At 43.9% G+C, this 18,186-nt stretch overlaps 1 protein-coding gene across 1 annotated transcript in view; it reads left to right on the top strand.

Annotated features, from left to right (window-relative positions):
- C4H6orf118 (chromosome 4 C6orf118 homolog) overlaps positions 1 to 17,894 on the top strand; it is a 223,839-nt gene extending 205,945 nt beyond the window's left edge. The window contains exons 9-10 of the mRNA XM_040429291.1: positions 15,828 to 15,889; positions 16,887 to 17,894. Coding sequence (XP_040285225.1) covers positions 15,828 to 15,889; positions 16,887 to 16,935 — 111 coding nt within the window. The 3' untranslated portion in view covers positions 16,936 to 17,894. The remainder of the gene's footprint in view (positions 1 to 15,827; positions 15,890 to 16,886) is intronic.
- The last annotated feature ends 292 nt before the right edge of the window (positions 17,895 to 18,186 follow it).

Here is an 18,186-nt window from a genome sequence, read left to right as displayed (position 1 = left end):
ACTTTCACCCACTGAATAAATCGAGTACCAAAGCCCATGACTCTCAATGTTTCCCATAGGTAGTTCCATTCAACACTGTCAAATGCCTTAGCGGCGTCTAACGCAAGTAAGGCCCTATCTCCTCCATTATCTGCTGGAATATTCAGACTAGTATATACTCTACGGATATTTATAGCAGTCGATTTCCCAGGCATAAAGCCAGTTTGATCCGGGTGCACTATAGTAAGTATTACTCTGGACAGCCTGTTTGCCAACACCTTTGCCAGGAGCTTCACATCTGCTGTTAATAGCGAAATTGGTCTATAAGAATCAGGAACTTTGGGATCCTTCCCAGGCTTAGGAATAACTACTATGATAGCCTCCTGCATAGAATGTGGTAGCGAACCCGTCTCCAGAGAATATTCAAGAACCTTTAGTAATTCAGGGAGAAGTATCCCTTGCAATTTTTTATATACCTCCACTGGTATACCGTCTGCCCCCGGCGCCTTACCATTCGCCATCCCCCCAAGAGCTGCCTCCAACTCCTCCAGCGTGATCGGCTCTTCCAGTCTCTCTCTATCCTCCTCTGATAACACTGATAGCTGAGCCTCAGCCAGAAAGGCGGACAAGGCCTCCTCCGAGCTAGACGCCTTAGAAGCATAGAGAGAGACATAAAACCCTTTTAGAATATCTAATATCCCTTTTGTATCCTGGCTACTATTTCCGTTACCATCCATTAGCTCTTGTATACAAGAAGAACCCCTCTGTGCCTGAGAAACCACTGTGCCTGAGCTGTTCTTAACAGTATTTAGAAAGCATTAAAGAAAATTGCTTTACAGGAGCTACATATGCCATAGACAAAATGATCTAGAGAGGAACCTATGGGAGGGTTTTCCAGGGATGCTCTATGACCTGTGTGAGGCCTTTGTATAAGGAAAGAATACATAAACATTGACAATCACATATTGTAAGCAAAAACGAGTTTAACCTCTTAGGGACCGGGCTCATTTTCACCGTAAAGGGACACTGACAGGTCCGATAAGCATAATTATCTATATATATGCATGCACAGGTCTTCTAATGTGTATTAAAAACATATAAGTATAACCCCTGTCCACCTTATAAATACAGCAAACTCATGTTTTATAACCTGAAGTAATCGCTTTTCTTTCTGCCCAAGGGGCGGCGTTTCAGCTTCACTTCTGCCCAGCCAGCCGCCCCCAACCACCGTTTTGAAGCGCCGCCCAGCTCATCAATATTCACTTTGCTGGGCAGCTTCTGCTGTCCCCGACGTTCCGAGATCCGGCGCATGCCCAATAGAAAGCTGCAGGGATACTACATCGCAGCTCAGATAAGGTTGTGGGTGGGGCGGGGGGGGTGGGGGGGGGATCACCAGTCTGCGATGCTGCTGAATATCCTCTCAAGGGATTTTTTGGGGCCATATGGAGACATTTTCTCTATCCTGGAGACCGGGCATCCGGGAAAAAGAAAAAAACTGTGTTTAATCAGTGACACGTTAGATAAGGTTTGGAATAAAACTAAGAAGATATTGGGTGTAAGCAGCTCCACACTTTTTACTCCTCTTTGGCACAATCACAATTTAAAAGAGTTTAGGTTAATTGAAGATTATAAGTATTGGAATTCACTTGGTATTAACCGTCTAAACCAAATAACATCTCACGGAAGTATTATGCCTTTTGACGATTTAATAAAGGGTATAAATGTCACTTTTCTAGATAGATATAGATATGCACAAATTAGACACGCATACACGAACACCCAGGATAAAGATTCTTTGATCACCAGGGCAAACTCCTTCTTAGATTATTGTTTCAAATTTAGGGATACACAACTCACTCTTTCACAAATATATCGTAGATTTCGGGACTGCTTAGGAGAAATAACAACATTTAAAAGCAAGGGAGGATGGGAAGCTGAATTAGGCACAGGAAGTACTGTTGATTGGGATATAGTACATTGAAATATAAAAAAGGCATCGATATCCCAAAAATATAAATTAATCCAGTTCAGGATTGTACATCGCTTGTATTATTCCCCCACCTTCCTTGCCAAAATATATAGGGAAAGAAGGGATACGTGTTGGAAATGTTCGGCCGAAAATGCCGGTCTAGGTCACCTGTTATGGGATTGCCCAGAAATAAACAGATTTTGGACTAGAATTTATGAAGATCTACACAGCAGACATAAGATTAAATTGAATCGCTGTTTCACGCAGGCAATATTAGGTTTTTTCACCCATACGGATTTAACGCCCTATCAGATTAGAACCTCTCTGAAGAGTTTCACAGCCGCAAAGGCCTTGATTCTTAAATATTGGGGCACAAAAAACAGCCCTACTTATTCCGAGTGGAAGGCTCAGATAGATACCATTGATGCTTACAGAAGAATTGTAAGAAAAGCAGAGTAGTCCTGGAAGGGGCGTGTCTTTTGATGCTCTTTTTTTCTCTTTTTTTTTGCTCCAAAGAGCTTGGCTATTTGTGGTATTTGGGGATGACCATGAGTAGCAATATAATATTGTCGGATCCCGCTGCAGTGAATCAAGGGGTGGGGGGTGGGTATAACAGGGTCAAGTATGTGAATTGGTGTATGATTACCTGTATTTTTTTCTTAAACTATATGTAATGGAATTCACATTTTTGGTTCAGAAAAACAATAAAGAATTTTTAAAAAAAAATAAAAATAAAAGAAAGCTATGGGCATCGGACTCACTTTCAGCTTCTGCGCATGCGCCCGGCACCCATAGCTTTCTATTGGGCATGCGCGGGATCTCAGAACGTCGGGGACAGCAGAGGCCGCCCAGCGAAGTGAATATTGATGAGCTGGGCGGCGCTTCAAAACGGCGGTTGGAGGGCGGCTGGCTGGGCAGAAGTGAAGCTGAAACGCCGCCCCTTGGGCAGAAAGAAAAGCGATTACTTCAGGTTATAAAACATGAGTTTGCTGTATTTATAAGGTGGACAGGGGTTATACTTATGTTTTTAATACACATTAGAAGACCTGTGCATGCATATATATAGATAATTATGCTTATTGGGCCTGTCGGTGTCCCTTTAAGGACCAAGCCATTTTTTGCAAATCTGACAAGTGTTACTTTATGTGGTGATAACTTTAAAACTCTTTGACTTATCCAGGCCATTCTGAGATTATTTTTTCGTCACATATTGTACTTCATGACACTGGTAAAATGAAGTCCAAAAAATTCATTTTTATTTCTAAAAAAATACCAAATTTGCCAAAAATTTTGAAAAATTTTCAAATTTCCAAGTTTTAATTTCTCTACTTCTATAATACATAGTAATAACTACAAAAATAGTTATTACTTTACATTCCTCATATGTCTACTTCATGTTAGGATCATTTTGGGAATGACATTTTTATTTTTGGTGGACGTTACAAGGCTTAGAAGTTTAGAAGCAAATCTTGACATTTCTCAGAAATTTTCAAAGAACAAGTTTTTAAGGACCAGTTCAGGTCTGAAGTCACTTTGTGAGGCTTACATAATAGAAACCACCCAAAAATGATCCATTCTAGAAACTACACCCCTCAAGGTATTCAAAACTGATTTGACAAACTTTGTTAACCCTTTAGGTGTTACACAAGAATTAATGGAAAATAGAGATACAATTTAAAAATTTCCCTTTTTTGGCAGATTTTCCATTTTTATTAAATTTTTTTCCAGTTACAAAGCAAGGGTTAACAGCCAAACAAAACTCAATATTTATGGCCCTGATTCTGCAGTTTACAGAAACACCCCATATGTGGTCGTAAACTGCTGTACGGGCACACGGCAGGGCAAAAAAGGAAAGGAATGCCATATACGGTTTTTGGAAGGCAGACTTTGCTGGACTGTTTTTTTGAAACTATGTTCCATTTGAAGCCCCCCTGATGCACCCCTAGAGTAGAAACTCCAAAAAAGTTACCCCATTTTAGAAACTACGGATATGGTGGCAGTTTAGTTGGTACTAGTTTAGGGTACATATGATTTTTGGTTGCTCTATATTACACTTTTTGTGAGGCAAGGTAACAAGAAATAGCTGTTTTGGCACCGTTTTTATTTTTTGTCATTTACAGCATTCATCTGACAGGTTATATCATGTGGTATTTTTATAGACCATGTTGTCACGGACACGGCGATACCCAATATGTATACAATTTTTTTTATTTATGTAAGTTTTACACAATGATTTCATTTTTGAAACAACAAAAATCATGTTTTAGTGTCTCCATAGTCTGAGAGCTATAGTTTTTTCAGTTTTTGGGTGATTATTTTGGGTAGGGTATGATTTTTGTGAGATGAGATTACGGTTTGATTGGCACTATTTTGGGTTGTGTATGAGTTTTGATCACTTGCTATTACACTTTCTGTGATGTAAGGTGACAAAAAATGGCTTTTTTTACACCCTTTTTTTACAGTATTCACCTGAGGGGTTAGTTAATGTGATATTTTTATAGAGCAAGTTATTACGGACGCGGCGATACCTAATATGTATACTTTTTTTATTTATGTAAGTTTTACACAACGACTTCATTTTTGAAACAAAAAAAATCATGTTTTAGTGTTTCCATAATCTAAAGGCCATAGTTTTTTCAGTTTTTAGGCGATTATCTTGGGTAGGGTATGATTTTTGTGGGATGAGATGATTGTTTGATTGGCCCTATTTTGGGGTGCGTATGACTGTTTGATCGCTTGATATTACACTTTTTGTGATGTAAGGTGACAAAAAATTGCTTTTTTTACACCGTTTTTATTTTTATTTTTTTACGGTGTTCACCTGAGGGGTTAGGTCATGTGATATTTTTATAGAGCAGGTTCTTATGGACGCGGCGATACCTAATATGTATACTTTTTTCATTTACTTTTAAGTTTTACACAATGAAAGTTTTTTTTGTTTTTTTTTTTAATGATGTTTTAGTGTCTCCGTATTCTGAGCCATAGTTTTTTTTTTTTTTTTGGGCGATTGTCTTAGGTAGGGGCTAATTTTTTGCAGGATGAGGTGATGGTTAGATTGGTACTATTTTGGTGGGCATACGCCTTTTTGATCACTTAATTTAGCACAGTTTCTATTTTTTATGGTTTTTAGGGGTTAGGTCATGTGATATGTTTATAGAGCCGGTCGATACGAACGCGGCAATACCTAATATGTTTTTTCCACCCTAATTTTTACCACTTTTTTTTAACTTTATTTGGGGGAAATTACGTTTTTGTTTATTTCTACTTGAAACTTTTAATTTTTTGGGGGAAAACTTTATTTTTTCAACTTTTATTTTTACTTTATTTTTTGTCCCTATTTTGGACTTCATCTTTTGGGGGTCTAATCCCCTTTACAATGCATTCCAATACTTCTGGCACCGCGGCCGCCGCAACCTGTAAAAGCCGCAAACGCAAGTCTGGTTTGACCTGCGGTTTGCGGCGATTGCCGATACTGGGGGATGATGATTTGAGCAGGCACCTTGTTCTGATCACCGCCCACCGGGCGGCGGTGATCAGAACTACACATGGCGTACCAGTACGTCATGTGTCCTTAAGTACCGGGACATCATGCCGGAACGGTACGTCATGTGTCCGGAACAGGTTAAGAGTACTTTCACACTTGCGTTGTTGGATTACGAAAGGCAATTCCGTTGCCGGAACTGCCTGCCGGATCCGGAAATCCGTATGCAAACGGTTAGCATTTGTTTCCGGCTCCGACTGACAAATGCATTGACACACCGGATCCATTATTTATTTTTTCCACATTTTTAAAGGTCTGCGCATGCGCAGAACGGGAGATCGGATACGCTTTTCCGGAACACTTGGTACCGCATCCGGCATTAATACATTTCAATGTAAATTAATGCTGGATCCGGCATTCCGCCAAGTGTTCCGGAATTTTGGACAGAGAAAATACTGCAGCGTGCTGCAGTATTTTCTCTGCCCAAATACCGTAAGAGGGACTTAACTGAAGACATCCTGATGCATACTGAACGGAATGCTTTCCATTCAGAATGAATTAGGATAAAACTAAAGTGTTTTTTTCCGGTATTGAGCCCCTGTGATAGAACTTAATACCAGAAAACTTTAACGCTAGTGTGAAAGTACCCTAACCTCACTTATCTGAATGAGCACTAACTCTTGCTAGGTGCATGGCAACCTGTACTCTGTTACCACTGTGTTTATATGAGTTATACAGTCAGGTCCATAAATATTGGGACATCGACACAATTCTAAAAATTTTGGCTCTACATACCACCACAATGGATTTGAAATGAAACAAACAAGATGTGCAGACAGTCAGCTTTAATTTGAGGGTATTTACATCCAAATCAGGGGAACGGTGTAGGAATTACAACAGTTTGCATATGTGCCTCCCACTTGTTAAGGGACCAAAAGTAATGGGACAATTGGCTTCTCAGCTGTTCCATGGCCAGGTATGTGTTATTCCCTCATTGTCCCAATTACAATGAGCAGATAAAAGGTCCAGAGTTCATTTCAAGTGTGCTATTTGCATTTGGAATCTGTTGCTGTCAACTCTCAAGATGAGATCCAAAGAGCTGTCACTATCAGTGAAGCAAGCCATCATTAGGCTGAAAAAACAAAACAAACCCATCAGAGAGATAGCAAAAACAGTAGGCGTGGCCAAAATAACTGTTTGGAACATTCTTAAAAAGAAGGAACGCACCGGTGAGCTCAGCAACACCAAAAGACCCGGAAGACCACGGAAAACAACTGTAGTGGATGACCGAAGAATTCTTTCCCTGGTGAAGAAAACACCCTTCACAACAGTTGGCCAGATCAAGAATACTCTCCAGGAGGTAGGTGTATGTGTGTCAAAGTCAACAATCAAGAGAAGACTTCACCAGAGTGAATACAGAGGGCTCACCACAAGATGTAAACCATTGGTGAGCCTCAAAAACAGGAAGGCCAGATTAGAGTTTGCCAAACGACATCTAAAAAAGCCTTCACAGTTCTGGAACAACATCCTATGGGCAGATGAGACCAAGATCAACTTGTACCAGAGTGATGGGAAGAGAAGAGTATGGAGAAGGAAAGGAACTGCTCATGATCCTAAGTATACTACCTCATCAGTGAAGCATGGAGGTGGTAGTGTCATGGCGTGGGCATCTATGGCTGCAAATGGAACTTGTTCTCTTGTATTTATTGATGATGTGACTGCTGACAAAATCAGCAGGATGAATTCTGAAGTGTTTTGGGCAATATTATCTGCTCATATTTAGCTTCAGAACTCATTGGACGGCGCTTCACAGTGCAGTACAATGACCCAAAGCATACTGCAAAAGCAACCAAAGAGTTTTTTAAGGGAAAGAAGTGGAATGTTATGCAATGGTCAAAGTCAATCACCTGACCTGAATCCGATTGAGCATGCATTTCACATTGCTGAAGATAAAACTGAAAGGAAAATGCCCCAAGAACAAGCAGGAACTGAAGACAGTTGCAGTAGAGGCCTGGCAAAGCATCACCAAGGATGAAACCCAGCGTCTAGTGATGTCTATGCGTTCCAGACTTCAGGCTATAATTGACTGCAAAGGATTTGCAACCAAGTATTAAAAAGTGAAAGTTTGATTTATGATTATTATTCTGTCCCATTACTTCTGGTCCCTTAACAAGTGGGAGGCACATATGCAAACTGTTGTAATTCCTACACCATTCACCTGATTTGGATGTAAATACCCTCAAATTAAAGCTGATAGTCTGATGTTAAAGCACATCTTGTTCGTTTCATTTCAAATCCATTGTGGTGGTGTGTAGAGCCAAAAAATTTTGAATTGTGTCGATGTCCCAATATTTATGGACCTGACTGTATGCTGTTTTTTGAGTTTTACTATTTTCACGTAATGTCATGAGTGGATTGTGGAATGGCTTGTTGTGCGACATGCAGAGAAAGTAAATCTGACAAGCATGGTTCTCCACAGAATCTGATTCAATGTCCCCGATCTATACTGAGCTCATATTTGGTTACCTTTGGCAAAAGTAGTTTAGTGAGCTGTTGAATATAAGAGCATGGACCCAAGCCAAATACTGTCTAAGGGATTCCTCTGAGCATAATAATAATTCTCCTGTCCTATGTATTGTACTGAATAAGGACTTTTTACCTTTTGCGCCACCCCTATCTCCCCTTAGATTGTTAGCTCTTGTGCACTAGAGCCTCACTCTATTATTTGAAGTGTTAATTAAATTGGTATTATGTAATGACTGATTTTGTTTGTGCATGTACCCTGTCAAGTGTTGTGGGATATGTTGGTGCTATATAAATAAAGATTCTTACGTTCTCTCTACATGGTCCATATTGGACAAATTATTGGCCGATTTGGCTTTCAGTACGCTCTATATGCTGATGATACCCATTTATATAAGGGTAAGCCATGCCCACTGCGGTAGCGAATGGGAGCACGATTTTACCACAAAATCGTGCAGCCGTTGGCTGATGCTGGTGGGCATGGCTTTGCTTAATGTAGCCAGCCTCACCGTTGGGCCATACCTTACATTTTTCCTTTAAATCTCCCCTACTTAGAAAACAATGATTTCCTGTCATCATGTCCTCTCTCTATCAAAAACTGAGCTTCTTGTGTTCCAAAATCTGTTACTTAAACGTATAAGTCAGTTTTACTGTGTTCTACTACCATGACTCCTAGAGTGCACGTCTCCTATATTGGAGTTATGTTTGTCTAAGATCTGTCTTTCATTCAGTTGCTTGCTCATGTCATCTGCACCTCAAAAACATCTCCAGAATCCATCCTTTTCTTACTGTGAAGATGGAAAAAAATCATGATGTTGCTCTAATTCATTAGAGTCTTTATTATTGTAACGCATTACTAATCAGTCTTCTATTCACTAAACTGTCTCCTGCCCTATCTACCGTGTGTTAAAGGATAACTGTCGTATATATTTTTTTGGGGTATTGGAGTGTGGTGATTAATATCACCTTGGTGGCCCTATTTCAACTTTTCACTGTGTATACAATTACCCCTTAATTCCACATTTTTGTTCCCTGTACTGCCTACTTTTACCCCTGTGCTTAAAATAGGGTTGCTAGGCATGGTCAGTCTATCTGTTGAAGGACGGAGGACGCAGAAGCAGGCTGCGTGTAAGGTCACATTACTGACAGCCAGGGACTGTAAGTAAATGATTAAAGCCAGGTCCTCCCCAGCAGCTGATAACAGTGCCTGGGCTGTGTGCACTTCTCCCTGTCCCTGCGCTTGGCAGACGCTCCCTCACTCAGCAGACTTGGAGAATGCAGAGTTGAATCAGCGCACAACAGGGAAGGGAGATCTGCCATCTGCTCAGTGTATAAATGAAAGCAACATGTGGTAAGAGGACCCCTTTGTGCTGCAGGAGATTAAGCCTTTAGCTGGAGGGCTCTGGTTACTGACACTTTTGGGGGGCTATTGTTACTGGCTAGTGAGGGCAGGCGGGATTAGCCTCATGGTGAGGGCAGTGGCGGCCATCTTAACTGAATAGTGAAATTGCAGTTTTATGCAGACTGGTTGCTAAGGGCTGAATCTTATTAAATATGGGGTAAGTCAGTCTAATAGTAACTGATTCTGGAATATCATGTTATTAGTAACTACATATATGAAAATTGAAATTGGGGTCTAAATGTGACAGTTATCCTTTAAATGCAGCAGCCAGGCTATCCAGTTGCTACACTGATGTCTCCACCAAATGCCAGTCACCACCCTCCTTTCCCCTACAGTGTAGTAGAATACAATTTCATGATTTTCCTATTCCATGACGTAAAGTCATGATTTTATGAATGACACGGAGGCGAGTATTGCTTATCTCTCTCTTTACTGAATCTACCATAGCAGCAAAGAAAAAACATTGAGGACACAGAAAACCATGGCAACAGCCCCTCCCCTCAGTCCCAGTGTATATATGGTGTCTTCCCACTGTGATCCACCTCTTTCTTTGTGTACTGCCAGCATCCTAAACTGAGTCCAACTTGGTGAATGAACATCTTCTTGGCGAAAACATTCGGGACGACTGGAAAAACTTTCGTCGGTGACTCTCTTAACTGGAACAACAACATCATGTACGAGGAAGAACGGACCTCGGAATCAAAGAAGCGCTGGAGCATGCTCTTTAAGGCTTGACATCTTCAGCCTGTGGAAAAATGTTCAATAAAGAAGCATTGAGAAGCCGACAGGGATCATCATCACACATAAACATAGTCACTGGTTCAAAACAGAAGTCATAAATAGCCGAGGCAATACACAGATCACCAAAAAAGACCACCTGAAAAACCGGGGGGGGGGGGGGCAAGTAAGAGGGGTGGGGCAATACTCACCTTCTTGTCCTTCATAAAATCATGACTTTACGTCATGGAATTGGAAAATCATGAAATTTTATATCAGGACACGGAGGCTCCTATTGCAAGTTTAAAGTTGAGCCACGACAGAAGAGAAAGCATGAGACGGTGGCCGAAAATAGAATTCTCGGAAGGTGGAGACCGTAGACCAATCTGCCAATTTCATGACGTCCTCCAAATGGAAGTGGCCGCCGCGCTCCGAACTGAGTGCGCGGTTAAAATAGAAGTATCAATCCCAGAGAGGGACAAGATCCACTTAACCCACCGTGAGAGCGTAACGCTGGCAATGAAATAAACAGGTGAGGGGAAACTGAAGAACGCAAGTTTAGCGTGCGCGATTCGTATTCCTGCAGGCAAGCCACTGGACACAACTGCGGATAAGACACTGAACGGATGTTGGTTTTTGTACGACGGGAGATGTTAAACGTAACCCCTCCGGAGTAAACGAACGGGCGTCATGGTCTAAGGCCCGTACATCCGACACCCTTTTGCAAGAAATCAGGCAAAACAAGGTGACCAGCTTCGCTGATAACTGTTGCAACGACAATTGTCCGTTAGACGGCCAGTTAACGAAAAAATTTAGGACAGTTGACACATCCCAAGTCGCGGAAAAACTAGGTCTCGGTGGACGGGAGAGATGAGAGCCTTGGAGCAGTCTACAGACCAGAGGTCTAGAAGAGATTGCGGATCTGTAAAGATTAATAGTGCGGTACACTTTACCCTCTTCGAACAAGGACGACAGAAAAAGCAATACTGCAGTTACAGGTGCCTCAACGGGATCCAGATCCCGAGCGAAGCACCAACGAGTTCAGGTGTCCCAGGCTGCTCGATAGGCTAGTCTAGTTCCAGGAGCCCATGCACTCTCCAGTAAGAATCTAGTCGTCTCCGAAACGCCCGAGACGTCCCAGGGACCCCCGACACCCTGCAGGCGAGGAGTTGTAAGACTCCTTCCTGAAGTAACGGGTGAAGCTGACCCGCTGGCCCTCTGAGAAGGTAATGGTGAGCGGGCAGGAGGGCCGACTCGTCGACGAGCAGTTCTAACAGGTGGGGGAACCAGGACTTGGACTTCCAAAAGGGTAGAATCAGAACCAGTTCGGCTGATTGACACGGAATCTGGAGTAGAACCCTCCGGGTCCGGTCGCCAGCTGAAAAATCTGGGTAGTTGTGTGTTCAATCGTGACGCGAAGAGGTCGATGGAGAAGGGGCCCCATCGGGATGAAACGGCAGAGAAAATTGTCACATCTAATTTCCAATCGCTGGAGTCGGACATGAAATGTGAGCTCCAGTCTGCCCGAATAGTGTGGAGGCCCGAGAGGTATTCCGCGACCACCATGACGTCCCTGGCCAAAAAATTATCCCAGAAATCTTTTGCGAAGTGTGTAAGTACGGAGGAACACGTGCCGCCCATGCAATTGACGTATCGGACCGCCGACACATTGTCCATACGGAGCCTGATACAGGCCCTGACTATGCCGTTGACGAAGCTCCGTATCACCAAAGATCCTGCCAGGAGCTCCAAGGCGTTGATGTGGAGTCGTGATTCATCCAGAGACCAAGGGCCTCCAGTGGAGACGCCGTTGCAATGTGCCCCCCAGCCGTGAAGACTGGCATACTATTCTATAATGAGTCCTGCCATTCCACACCGAGAGATTATGGATCCACCACATCAACTCGTGTCTGGTCTCTACGTCCAAAGCGAGAGTGTCGGCATGTCGTTGCTACGCTCGATAGTGTATAGGTGCCGGAAATATCGCCTGAATGGACGATGCCAAGAGACCGATTATCCGCAGCAGATGTCTCAGGGACACCTGAGGCAACGTCAGGGAGTGTTTTAACTCCTTGCGAATAGCTCGGACTTTCGATTGGGGGAGACTGAGAGGTTGAGCGACAGAGTCTATGGTGAAGGCCAAAAACTCCATGGACGTGGAGGGGGTCAGGCAAGATTTGTCCTAGTTGATGATGAACCCCAGGCTGGAGATGAGCGTCGTGGACATTTCTAAGTGTTCCTGGAGGACGGAGGGACTGTGGGCCATGAACAGGATATCGTCCAGGTAAATAATTAATCGCACTCCCCGGCTGCAAAGCCAAGCCACTACTGGGCGCATCAGCTTGGTGAAACACCACAGGACGGAAGAGAGGCCGAAAGAGAGGCACGTGAACCGCCACATTTGATCGTTCCATAGATAACGTAGTAAATCTCTGGAACTGGGTGCCACAGGGACCGTCAGGTAGGCATCCTTGAGGTCTAGTTTGGCCATCCAATCCCCCGGGAGAAGCATGTCCCTCAGGAGATGGATGCCCTCCATTTTGAAGTGGCGATACTGGACAAACGTGGTCAAAGTCTTGAGATTGATAACAGGGCGCATTTGGCCCCCTTTCTTTTGAACTAAGAAGATGTTGCTGACAACTCCCGCGCGGCCCGTAGGGGCTAGTTCCATTGCCCCTTTCTGGTATAGTTCTGTCAGTTCCATGTGGACGAGTGATCGTGCTGGGCCGGACAACACCATGGGGTGCGGAGGAGGCAGACCCACTGGGTTGGCCACGAGATCTATCTCAAACCCTCTGACCGCGGACAAGACCCATGGGTCGGAGGTGACCCTTGTCCACGCATGTGAAAAAAGACAGAGTCTGCCCCGATGCAAATAACAGAAGAAAGTAGAGAAAGACGGGGATCGACCTGGTCCGCCCCGGAACGGGAAGAATGCGGGTTGGTGAAGAGGGTCTTGCAGAGATGCCCGGTACGCAAAGGAGCCTCTACCCGATCCTCTGGTATGGACGGAGGACCAGCCGGACAGACAGCCCCAGGAACTGCCGGCCCTGGCGGAGAAACGGTTCGGAAAAACCTTGCGCATAGACGTCTGCACCTTGTCGAGGGCCGTAAAGGCCCCTACATACTTGCCTAGCTCCTTAATAAAGGAGTCTCCAAACAGGAGCCATTGGGCATCTTTGCCCGCCTCAGATAGCGCCAAGTTGGCCAGCTTGGGCTCTATCTTAATTAAGATCGCTTTCCGCCTTTCTATGGCGAGAGACGTGTTGACATTTCCCGCTATACAGATGGCCCTCTAAATCCACCCCCTGAGCTCCTCAGGGTCCACCTGTTTACCGACCGCTTTAGCGGATTTGGCCATGTCAAAGATTTTCGTCAGAGGGCCTGTTATATCCAGAAGCTTGTCTTGGCATGCCCTCAGGGTGGAGTCTAAACCCTTGCAAGGGTTGAAACCCGTCTTTGCCAAGAACTGCACCATTTTTGGGTCCACCACTGGTGTTTCGCAAATATTGTGCAGGATTAATGGCCGTGGGTATTCAGCCCGTAGCTTGCTGCGGACGTTCTTATTGAGAGGCTTGTGAATCATGGCCTCCATATATTGTGCCACATGTGTGGCCGGGAGACATTCTGAGGCCTGGGGGTGGTGTAACGAGTCAGGATCAAACAGCGGCTCCCCTGCAGGATCCGTAAGGGAAACGGCAGACCCTGAAGCTACATCTGGGTAAGCGTCAGTAGGCGGCAGGCTCGGAGAGGGATCACCCTGTGAAGTCGGATCCACCACAATATCTGCCAAATCCTCCTCTGAACCATGCAGAGATTGCAACTGTGCCTCCTCCTCGGACTCCCTATCAGAGTCGGACTCAGGTTGTGACCGCGCCGATTTCCATAACCGCGCACGTTCTGCCTGGCGCGGACAGGCTCTCTTATGCGATCCAGGCGCGTTCTCAAGTGATGGAGCAAAACCATCAGTCATGTGAGTTCTGGAGGCAGAAGGAGGTGGTAACAGCGGTAAATTTAAACCCTGGTGTGCTGTATGAGGCTGGGCTACCAGAACCTGGGAGATGGAGTGTGTGAGGACGGAGGACATAGAGCCCATAGCCATCATTATGGCATTTGAAATCGATTGCTGTAGAGCTAGGGCTTGAGCCTCTGAAGCAGAGGGCTCCATAACTCTCCTGGGGGATGGGGACACCTGGCCCCTGGAAGAAGGGTCCTGTGAGGGCAGTGCAGGGGGTGTGTAAAACCTGAGGGCTGATGTGACATGTTATCTATGCTGATGGGGTTAAGTCACCCCGCAGAAAAACCAAGCCGGTGGTATAGATGGGAAAACACGAGGAGGAACCACAAAGGACCCCCTCACTGAATATTGGGGTACAATACAGAAAAAAACCTGGGAGCAGGCGTGGGCGCAAACCGTAGATCCGCAGGGCCGGAGGAGACTGCGGCCAAACTCCTGTAAGAAAGAGCGAGACGCAGGAAGACAAGGGGCATGGTTACCCGATGCGTAGGGAGAATAGAAAAAAACAGAGGAAACACAGAGGAAACAACTCCCCCCCCCTCCTCCCGAGATCCCGCGTGATCTTGCGAGATCTCGGGTCCGAAGGACAAGCAAAAGGACAAGCACTTTGCCGGCGGAGAAAATGGCGCCCGCGACCAGAAGAACCGCGAGGGGGAAGGAGAAGGCGCACGCTCCGGCAGGCAAGAAAAACAGAGAACACCAAGGCGCAACACTAACCCCCCGGCGCCCGGAGTCCTCACTCGGGGTAGGAGGGAAAAGACCGAGCCTCAGGGGAAGCGGAGCTGAGGGAAGAACCCTATATATGCCGGAACGCCCTCACAGCAATTGATAAGGAAAATTACATACACAAATAGACAGATATATATGTGAATATAGAATACAGAATATGAGAGCGTGAGCCACCCCAGACGGCGTCCCCAGGGTCGAGCTGCAAAATGGGTCTGCTATGACAGAGAACAAACAAAACACAAATGTACTTATGTGGTAGCAGCAAAGAAAGAAGAGGATCCCAGTGGGAAGATGCCATATATACACTGGGACCGAGGGGAGGGGCTGTTGCCATGGTTTTCTGTGTCCTCAATGTTTTTTCTTTGCTGCTATGGTAGATTCAGTAAAGAGAGAGATAAGCAATAGGAGCCTCCGTGTCCTGATATAAAATTGAAAATTATCACTAACCCACAAAGCTCTCTACTGTGCTGCAACTCCTTCCACTCCTCCCTTATATCTGTCTTCCACCCTACCAATGCTCTCTTCTACAATTGATCTAAGAATGACATCCTTCAAAATCCTTACTCCCATATCCAAGACTTTTCTCATGCTGGACCATTTCTCTAGAATGTTATACCCTGGGCAATCAGTTTTGAATATCCACAGTTTTAAGCATGCCCTAAAAACACTTTTTACGGCAGGCCTATCACATTCTCAGATTCCTTTCCTTTTTACTTTCCCCTTATACATTATTCTCCACAAGCCTTTCCCTGCATTTAGTAGTATCCCGTACACTCCATGCACCCTAGTGTGCTAAAAGGGGCTTCTTTCTTTAAGAAGCAGTGCCATGCGAGTCTGCAGGTCTACAGCCTGTGCACAGGTGTAGTACTGTTTTGATAGAAATGTGCCTTATCCTGGATAACGCCTTCAACATCTGTGCATACACAAATACTGGCTGGGTGACTGGCTAATGCAGATTTGTTACTGGTGCAGTATTCACACTTTTAGATTTTTTTTTTTTTTTTTACAGGACCTTGATTCTGAAATAAAACGAGGGCTAATGAAACAAAAACTTACTTTAGATAAACAAGAGTAAGTATGTCTTTGAATTACCAATGTTTTAGAGGGCATGTCTACAACATTTTATACCTTTTTGTATACCTTCTATACTGAATGAACATATATAACATTTTGAAAAATACGCATTGGAAAAATGCCAATTAAAACCTGACCAAAAATTTAACAGAAAGGTGTGGCTGAATCCAGCTTAAACCCCAGTCCTTACTGTTTCATATAAAATTGAAAGAGTTTTCTGACATTTTAATACTGATGAGCTATCCTCAGAATAGGTCATCAGTATCTTATCAGTAGGGGTCTGACACCCTTGGTAGCGCACTCAGCTCCATTCATTTGAATGGGGCTGAGTTGCTCCTAGGCCACTTGATGCAAGAACGTGTTGTCAATCGACCTAGGAAAAGCTGAGAGAAAGCCATGGTGCCCACAGGAGCGCTGCTGCCTTCTCAAACAGCTGATCTGCAGGGGTCCCAGGTGCTGGAAGGATAGGTCATCAGTATAAAAATCTCGGAAAACCCCTTTACATTAGAGAAGTATGCTTATCTTGTATGCTGGGAAAAACTGCTGACGTACATGCTAAATATATCTATAGGGCTCCATTCACTCAACAAAGGCAACAAAGTGTACTTTTGGCCCCCTTTGGACAGTTCCGCATTTGATATAGAGCAAAATAGGCATGGGATACCATAGTAAAGTATGCTATTCCATACAATAGTATACAATTAAGCAAATAATATACCACAGGTTTACATGGGCATGGGAGGCTATGGGTGACTTTCCCACTGGATGTATATGTTGGGATCTGTTCCTGGCATAAACATCAAATAAAAGCTGAAGACATGATGTGAGAGGAGTATTAGATAGTTGTTCCTAAAGCCCAGTGGTGTCTAAGAATGGTTCAAAATGATGGGGGAACATTTCTTTAGTATATGATAACCTCTGCACATTTGCTGTTTTTTCTGAAATATAAAAATGATAAGAGCATTTTTTTAAACAGTGTTCTCTTTTGTTTTAGAGAGATTAAGATCCTGATGGAGTTCTTCTTAAACCCACCAGATTTATGAAGCAAGCTACCATATAAATGTTCACATCGACGTGTAGTGAATGAATGAGTTTATCGTTTGTCCCATTTGTGTAATATTCTATTGCTTACAAGGTCTATGGAAAACAGAGGTTATGTTGTTGATTTTCAAAACAGTAGTTTCCTTAAACTGTGGTTCATTTTATTTTTATAGTGATTCTTCCAGTCAGAAAAAAATCTGGGTCTGTTGCAGCTTGGCCACTATAGTTGTGAATGATTAATGGTCATCCCATAGTATTGTATTAAAGGGGTTTTCCAGTCTTGCGCAATTTCGGGTGAATTGAATTTTGCCCCCACGGAGGCAATGCATTTTAATGCTGTACAGAGACAGGTCTCGTACAGCATTAAAACAAAGTGTTTGAATAAATTGACTTCGGACCTATTCATTACACAGTGTATGGAGATGCATAATATCATTCCGGTGCTGGAATTGTGAAGACAACTGATCTACAGGAGTCGGACCACCCACCATTTTGATATTGATCACCTATAGTAAGGATAGGACATCAATAAGGAAGTATAAAAACAAATTTCTGAAATCTGGTAGCATTGTCGCATACTAGAGCCTCTTGATGACAGTGTAGAAATCATAGCTGCTGCTACATACAGCCTTAGCAATTCTCCAGTGGGATCTGGGCAACATTTTAACACCATAAAGTAGGTTACTGGTGGCTCACCTGACCAATACAATGTGCAGGTGCTCTAAGTTTGGCTGATTCACCCAATCAGAAGAGGTTAGATATACATTTTGAATATAATAAACCGGCACTCTTCACCTGGTCAACACGCAGAGAGCAATAATTATTGCTCTCTGCGTGTTGACCAGGTGAAGAGTGCCGGTTTATTTTATTCAAAATTTAACACAATAAGGCTTTGTTCACATCAGCGTTCAGCCTTTCCGTTCTCCTACTCCGTTATAGGGGCAGGAAAAATGGAAAGGACGGATTCGGCACATAACTCAGCTGAACGGAGCCTACGGACCCCATAGACCCCCATAGACTATAATGGGGTCAGTTAGGTTTCCTCCCAGAGGAAGATTTTTGTAGCGGAGATAAAAAATCATGCATGCACTACTTTTGTCTCCGCTCCAAAATCATCTTCTGAGCGTAAACCTAACGGACACCATTATAGTCTATGGGGGTCTCCGTAGGCTCCGTTCGGCTCAGTTATGTGCCGAATCCGTCCTTTCCGTTTTTCCTGTCCCTATAATGGAGTAGGAGCACGGAAAGGCTGA

The sequence above is a fragment of the Bufo bufo genome, chromosome 4 (assembly GCF_905171765.1).
Source record: "Bufo bufo chromosome 4, aBufBuf1.1, whole genome shotgun sequence".
In the NCBI taxonomy this organism is placed as follows: Eukaryota; Metazoa; Chordata; class Amphibia; order Anura; family Bufonidae; genus Bufo; species Bufo bufo.
Note: the sequence above shows the minus strand (reverse complement) of the source record. Positions and strands in the feature narration are given on the sequence as shown.